This window comes from Nothoprocta perdicaria, unplaced genomic scaffold (assembly GCF_003342845.1).
Source record: "Nothoprocta perdicaria isolate Ctin4 unplaced genomic scaffold, notPer1 scaffold_1, whole genome shotgun sequence".
Lineage (NCBI taxonomy): Eukaryota > Metazoa > Chordata > Aves > Tinamiformes > Tinamidae > Nothoprocta > Nothoprocta perdicaria.
In genome coordinates, this window is record NW_020454093.1 from 5,408,276 (window position 1) to 5,416,089 (window position 7,814).

The following is a 7,814-nucleotide window of genomic DNA, read 5'->3' on the forward strand; positions in this document are numbered from 1 at the left end:
GTGCCACGCGCTCTGTGTGTGTCCCCGTGCGCCGTCCTCGAGTCCCCACACACTGTCCGTGTGTCCCCACACACCATCCTTGTGTCCCTGCACAGCGTTCATGTGTTCCCATGCACCATCCTCGTGTCCCCATGCACCATCCTCGTGTCCCCACACACTGCCTGTGTCCCCCACACCACCGTTATTACCCTGCACACCATCCATGTTTCCTTACGTGTCATCTTTGTGTCCCCAGCACTGTGTGTCCATATTTCCCTGTGCATCATCCGTATGTCCCAATGCATTTTGTGCTTCCCCACGCTCTTTCCATGTGTCCCTGCACATCGTCCATGAGTCCCGCTGTGCCATCCATGTGTCCCCACACACCATTCTTACACCATCCATGTTTCCCTGCACGCCATCTGTGCGTCCCCATACACTCCATGTTTCCCCACGGACCATCCGTGTGTCCCTGCGTGCAGCCCCGGTGTCTGGACGGGATCTGGCTGCCCACGTGGAGGCACCTGCCATGCACCCTCCATCCCACCTGGAGCACCATGGCCAGGCACAAGCGCCCACCCGGCTGCACAGTGTCCCGGTGTTCACGGGACCGAACGGCATCAGGAATTGTTATCCCAACACCAAAATGTCCCTCCTTGCATCCCTGCTGCCTGTTTGGGCCACCTGGGTGGCTCCTGGAGAAGCCGCAATCTACAGGTCACAATCATCATCCTCGACTCCTGGCATTTCAGCCGCAAAAAAATCCGGTCTCGGGTTTCATGGCAGCTGATGCAATTTTCTTACACTTGGTGCTTTTATACCTGAAAAACGCAAAAGTGAAGGCGGAAATCAAGCTTCTTGTGCACAAGCATAACAGGCCAAGAGGGAGACCTAGATTAAAAAAATGTGAAACAGCACACACACATAGTATAGAGAGATTTGCTGGAGATTTTTTGCGATGTTTGCTTTCACAACCCCTACTTGGATTTTTGCTTTGCTTTTCACGTCCTTTAAAGGAAGCACGTTTGTCCTTAAACTTAACCAGGATATATGTCACCTGCCCTATCGTATTTACATGTTTGTCCTTAAACTTAGCTAGGATATATGTCACCTGCCCTATCGCATTTTCATGTGGTGTGTGATGCAATGAAACAGGGATCCTCCAGGGCTCAGCAAGCTGAAGAATTCCCAGTGCCCTGAAAACGTGTCTGTATCACACTGTTTGGCACTGGAACTGTATTACAGCTGTTCTCACTAGTAAAATGATATGCACCAATACTTCTCCCTTTTGAAGGACACTGCTAACAGGAACCCGATGGCAGACATCGCGATAACCTGACGCAATGTATTGTCACCTGCCTGCATTTAACTAAGTCAGTACATAGAGTCTCACAAATATTGCCCATTTTGAAGGAGAAGTTTGCACTGCACTTGGGTTTCTGTGCTGCAGCCCTGTTTATTCGTGCACAATGTGCAACGTCTCATTCCACTGACCTTTGTATGAGCTGAGCAACAGGAGAGCGTTTCTCTGCTCACAGATCCGAGCTGCTAAGCAGATCCACCCAAAACACTCTTTTTCTGCCTTTTTCTCAGGATTATTGCTTCTTCTTATTCTTCATTAGTTCTTTGTTTTCCTTGCACTTCAACACAGTCTGGTGCACTCCTAGCTTGTTAGATGGATTTCTAATTACATGATATGCTGAGATCAGCATTTTCAATGCAAGACCTTTCAATTGCACTGGAAACTACTTCCAGCCACAGATAAAATGGAGGAACAACCTGGATGAAACACAAAAAGTGTAGCAGCGTATAGAGATGATATATAAGAACACGAGGGAAAAATATCCAATGTAAATTAGTAAGGAAATAGAGGTAGCAAGTTGGAATACCCAAACTGTGAACAAACAGGTCTGTTCCAAACATGTATTAAGCTTCCCCACCTTGGGACAACCTGACACAGGTTTTGGTTCAGTAATGAGGCAGGGAAAAGGGCCTATTTGAGGAGAAGCAGATTCTGTCATTTCAGCTACCTTTGGAAAAGCCCTTAGGATTTTAAACTGCAGGTCCTGCAGGTCCACAGCTCGACGTGCCCTGAAGCCCATGGATCAGAACAGCAGACATTGCAGGCGATGTACGCGAGGGTTTCGCATCCCTGCCGTGTGCTCTGTGCCCAGAAGAGGGAGATGTTGGCAAACAGCTCAGGGAAGGGTTCCCTAACGTGAAAAAGCCTCGGCCTCTTGGCAGAAAAGGGTGAACGGTCCAAGAGCAGAGCAGGGAAACGAGGTGCTGTGTCTGCTGGCAGAGACGGGGAGCGGACCTGCTGCATCAGAGAAATGGGGGAAGAAAGAGGAAAAGTGTAGAGAGGAGCAGGGGGAGTTTTCTGGGAGCCAAACTGAGAGAAAGACCCACACAGTCCTCCCACATGGAGGGAAGAGTCGAATGACAGCATTGCAAAGAGAGGGCAATGCAGGAGCAGATCGGTGACGCTCTATAAAGATGGGAATATCTGCTGTGGAGCTGCAACCCGTGAGCACCCTGCTGGGTAAGAGCCAGGCCGAGCTTTCCCCACTCTGGCTCCGGCGCGCTCCGCGTGTCCCCGGTGCTGCCGCAGCTCCTGTATCCACCTCTGGCGGCCTCTCCGCGGCTGGTGCTGATGCCACTGGGCTGGGGGCAGCCCCTGCCAAGGCCGGGCACCCTGGCAGCACCCTCAGCTCCCAGGAGCCCTCCCGAAGGGCGGTTTGCTCCGCTCCTGCTTTGCAATCCTGTCTGCACAGAAGCATTCCCAGGATGTGACTGTAGGTGTGTGCGGATCTGTGCTGTGATCCTGACGTACTGACCATGGTGCCTGGCTCATCAGGCCTGTGCATGGGTATTCGATCTGGGTGAGAGACACCCTTGTGTCAGCCTGTAAGGCTGTTATGTGTAAAAATAGTTATATATCTTCATTAGGCAGGAAAATACACATAGAAAGGTTGAGAAGACACATTTTTCATTCTTTTCGCTAAATGACATCTTGGGACAACTGAAGCAAAAATGGAACTCTGTCCCTTTCTCAGTGGCACTTTTACTTTTTTTGCTATTTCAAGGCTACACTCTGGCTGATGATAACAAAAATCCCTTCTCCCAAACCAAGCGAACTTAAGTTCTTGTCCAGTGAAGGGTTGCATTTGTATTTTGGGGTGTCATGAAAGATCAAGCACTTTCCTCCTGGGATGAACGAGACAGTGCCTGTCTGTGCCCAGGCCACTGAAACCCAGAGTGGTTGTTCCGAGCGAGCTCTTGCTTCCTGGTGGATGTGGATCCGACTCAGGAGCGCGTGAGTGTCCATACGGGGGAGCTCTGGCAGAGCACAGCTGTAGATGGGCAAGTAGATTCCAAGCAGAGCTTTCATTAAGAATTTTGTTTAGAAAATATCTTAATAGCTTTGTATTTATTGAGTAATGGCCACGTAGAAGATATCTGTTCCAGGAAAAGCTCACTGGGATTAGCTAAATAATTGGAATGGCAGAAAATGTCTTTTCTTTCTGATTCAGCACGAGAGAACAAAGGCTTTCCTTGGGTTTGGCTCCTGTATTTCATCCTTCTGATTCTACTCTCATTTTTTTTGGACAGTGAGAAGCAACTGAGCAGGAAGCAGCTTTTGAGGGAAGCACACAGGCATCAGCGGTCTGTGGATTGCAGTTCAGTCATGGTAATAAAACAATCATAGCAATTTGCATACAATTTCAGTATTGCTATCTGCAAAGCGATCAAAGAAGGGAACAGTCTCTAGAAAGCATGGCAATGACTTGGACTGTTGTGGGGCTCCTCTTCTTGCACTGCTCTATATTCAGAAGAACTTCTGTGCAAACTGGTAATATTGCAATGAAGGAAGAGAAAACAAACAAACAATCAGGCTTCAGTTGAAATAATTCAGAGAAAAGGAATCACTTTGTAAGAAAACCTTACTGTGCTTTAAGAAGGTTGCTTTCCTATTGTAAAGTACCAATATTAACTATGTAGCAGGTGTGATTGGCTGATGGAAAATTAAGAAAACTCCTGAGAATCAGGGTCACTTCAGAGGCTTTTGTGATTTTCTGTAATGAGACGTAAACAATCTATTGTGTGTTTTGCTGTGAAAAATTACTAGTTGAGGTCAATGTAGCAGAAAAATAAGAATAGAGAAAACATGCGCAGGCTTGCTGAGCTGGTTTGTTTTCTTATCAAATCAGTCACAGAATATGGGGCCTATTCAAACTTGCACAAAACAAAAGCTCCTGTCATACTGTATTTTAACATGGATGTTGTTTCCTGTCAGTTTAATCTTGCAGGAAATACACCTGCAAAAGTCACACCTGGCTCCTCTAGGGTTTCCAGCCTGTATCTGACAGTGGCGTTGAGGGTGCTGAACTGCTCTTAACCATTTCTACCTTTCCTTGGGGTGAAAATCCTGCTGATCTGGGGAGGCCGGGTCATTTCTTCATGTGCACAGGAGCTGCTTCAAGACTTGGCCCTTGGATGCCGGCAGGGAATGCAGGAGCTGAGCATCTCCCAGGATCATGCGTGTGGTTTGCTGAAAGGTTTAGCGGAGAGAATGTGTGCAACAAAACCCAACAGAGTGATGTGGTTACGCGGGGAGCCGAGTCAGTGACTGAACCTCAGCCCTAGGCCAGTGGTTTAACCACAAGGTCAATTTCTCATTCATTATGATTTTACTTAATAATAAAACCGAAATAAATGCTTGAAATTATTTCAGAGATTTTTTTTTTTCCAACTTTCCAGTCTGGATTAATTAGGTGCTAAGAATAGAACACCTGAACCATTAGAAATGATTCACTGCTTTCTTTCCTGAGGATGTAAATTAGCACATGTTCGTTTTTGCTGACAAAGTAAGTTCTGCTTTAGGAAACCCATGAAGCGTGGTTATTGGGAGTAGAGACAAATGTGTGATGCTAACTTTCCGTCCTAAGGCAGCAGCCTCACTTAGGTCTTATTTTATATCATCTTCCCTCCCCTGTGACAGTCCTAAGTAACCAGGAACACATGCTGCTGAGAAGCTGAACCACAGAAACCTTTCTGAAGAGCATTTTCCTTCAAATTTCCCCTTACTCCAGTGTGACTGAAGGCAGAAATGGTGGGATCATGATCACATGAACATTAGTGATAAAAACATTGTCCTTTCCAACCTTCTGGGTGATATGGAGACAAAACCACTGATGGTCAGTCTTGCACCAGCCCTCCTCTGGTTTCTAACACTGGTGGAAAATAGGAGACAGTTGATAATGCAGATTCATGAAGAAGATGGAAACATTGTGAACTTAAGGCAAGCCTAAGCAGAAGGTTTAAGCCCTGTGACCCGCTTGCTTCAGCCCCACAGATGCTGCCCAGGATTATGCTGCACTTAGAAAAAAATCAGAATATTGATTATGTTCTGACAGATTCATGTTACTGGATCTGGCCTTGTGCTGGTGTGAGTTATTTGGAATCACGTTCAGGTCCTTGCTGTGGAGGGCTGCAGGTGTATGGATGCAAAACGATACAAATGTGGGTACTGGGCAAGCCTGGCCTCGTGCTCAGCTCGTAGCACGAGCGTATTCCGAAAGCTCTCTGCGCTGACAGAGATAAATGGAAGCTGTAGGAAACTGATAGAAAGCAGAGTTCACACTACTCTCTGTGGGTGATATTCCTCTTCATGTTTTATTTCCAGTTATTTTAAAATTAAGCCATAAATTGAAGGCGGAATTCACATTGCACATTCATCTCCTCCTCTGCAGTCTCTAAGGGAGAGCCATTCCACTTTGTCAGGATGCGGAGTGGAGGATTTCTGACCATCGTTGGGCTATTGTATGAGTGTGTATGTACTGCTCAAACAGGCAGGTGTTTTCTGTTATGCTGTCCTGGCACATATCAGTCTTCCCATATTACTACTTACTAACAACCATTCCTCAGGTCCTGCTTTGATACAATGTCTAATATGGGGTCTGTTCCCCAAAGAATGATGACTGATGCTCAGGATATATTTTTTTTCCCTTGCTGGAATATGGGGTTAAATAAAGAACATTTTTAGATTTTAAAAATATCCTTATGAAAGTAGGTAAGAAGAAGGCACTTAAAGGCAAATAAAAAGGCACTAAGAACAATAGAGGAACATTTTATTGTCAAAAAGAAATAATTATTAATGATATGTAGGATGTCTAGAATGATTTCCAACCACTGAAACATTAATTAAGCTTGAATTAAACTTTTCCTTCTGATGAAGTATTAATGGTGGTCTTAATCTATGTGGATTTTCCATTGTACAGTAGTTTAGTCAAACTCATTAAAACTCTTAAGACTTAAAAGACCTTTCCCTAGTGGGGCACTAATCTGGGTCTCGCTCCTCTGCCTAGCTGTATATTCTCACTAAACTCTAGGAAGTGAATAACTTTATGGCTCTGTCAGAAAGTGAAGACCTTTACTACTCCCTCAGTAGCTAAGAATGACCAACAAATAAAAATATCTTAAGAGGGGATCAACACAAAGCTGGGGAAGTTACCTCAAGGCACTTAAGAAAAGTGCTTAAGAAAATAGGCTAATATAAAAATATACATCCAGCAGTGGTGAATGGAGCTAGTGAATTAAGCAGTGGTCGCTCCTAGGCATTCACATGTTGTGAAACGGTCAGACTGGCTCCTGGCACGTGTGGCCAGTCATCACTTTCCAGGCAGTTTCTGGGCATGGTCCAGAGGCAGCGCAGGCCAGGACTATTCCTGTTCAGCAGTGACCACCCGGGCGGCCTTTGTGGAGGGAAGGGGGATAGGCTGTGGGCTCTGCTGTTCCAGCTGGTCATAACATCACAGTGAACACCCTGGAGCTGTTCAACACAGGACAGAGAGTGGGCAGAGAGTAGGGCCACCTTGGGGAAACGCGGAAGAAACTCATCGGCACAACTATTTACAGCTTACTTAGGCCCTGAGGCTTCACGGGATCCAAACAGAGTGGAGTGGTGGAGGGTGGTCAGCTGGTTTAAGGAAAAGCATGATCAAAAAGGCTAATCTGTAAGGTGTCCTGAAGCAGTAAGTCCTTCCTGAAAAAGCAAAGGAAATGGAAACTGTAGGAAGAAATGCACCAGGGGTTGGCAAAGGAAAGCTGAATTAAGATGGAGGTACTCTGGCAAATGGCTTCTTTTTCCTTGCATAATCTGGTCCTGAGTGCGTCTCTGAGCTCATGCTTTTGTACTCCACAGCTTGCTCCATCTGCTCCCACTTGCTCTTTGGCAAGGCTTAGCGTTTTCATGGCTGGGCTACAGAGTACCAGGCTCTTTGGCACAGGCAGTGGCTGGGATCAAGGCTTTCACTGCGTTTTGACTTGGCAGAGCACATTTTCCCTCCCTGCAAATCCTCCTCCCGTTCTTGTTCCTTCCTGACGGAGCACGGCCTCCCTCCACGGAGCTGGTGGGGCAACCCTGCCCTCCCAGCAGCGAGGATTAGCCTGGTGAGCAGCACTGCGCCCCTCTCCAACACCCCATAGGAGTGGTGTGGAGGCCAGGAACCTGCCCTGACCTGACAAGCAAAAAGCCTCCCTGTTGGGGCTGAAGCACCACCGCTCCATTTCGTACAACCACCTAAGGGTTTCTGTGTGTTGCAGGCTGCAAAAAAATAGCAAGAAAGGACACAGACAGCAAGACAATTTCCCAGATAATTGTGGAAACATGTTTAATCTTATGTTGCGGTGAGCCCGTTGTTTGTTTCTTGATGCCAGCAGTCAGAACATTTATCTATTCCGAATTATCTCAGCATGCCATGATGTCAGGCAGGGCAAGAGCTTCGCTTTGAAGTGGCCCCTCTTTCAGTAGGTGGATTTAGCAAAGAAAAGGA

At 46.7% G+C, this 7,814-nt stretch overlaps 1 protein-coding gene across 1 annotated transcript in view; it reads right to left on the reverse strand.

The window, feature by feature from the left end:
• The window catches only part of SLC30A5 (solute carrier family 30 member 5), a 17,675-nt gene extending 16,370 nt beyond the window's left edge, over positions 1-1,305 (reverse strand). Inside the window, exon 1 of the mRNA XM_026035477.1 lies at positions 1,259-1,305. Within this exon, the coding sequence (XP_025891262.1) occupies positions 1,259-1,305 (47 nt within the window). The remainder of the gene's footprint in view (positions 1-1,258) is intronic.
• Between the last annotated feature and the right edge of the window lie 6,509 nt (positions 1,306-7,814).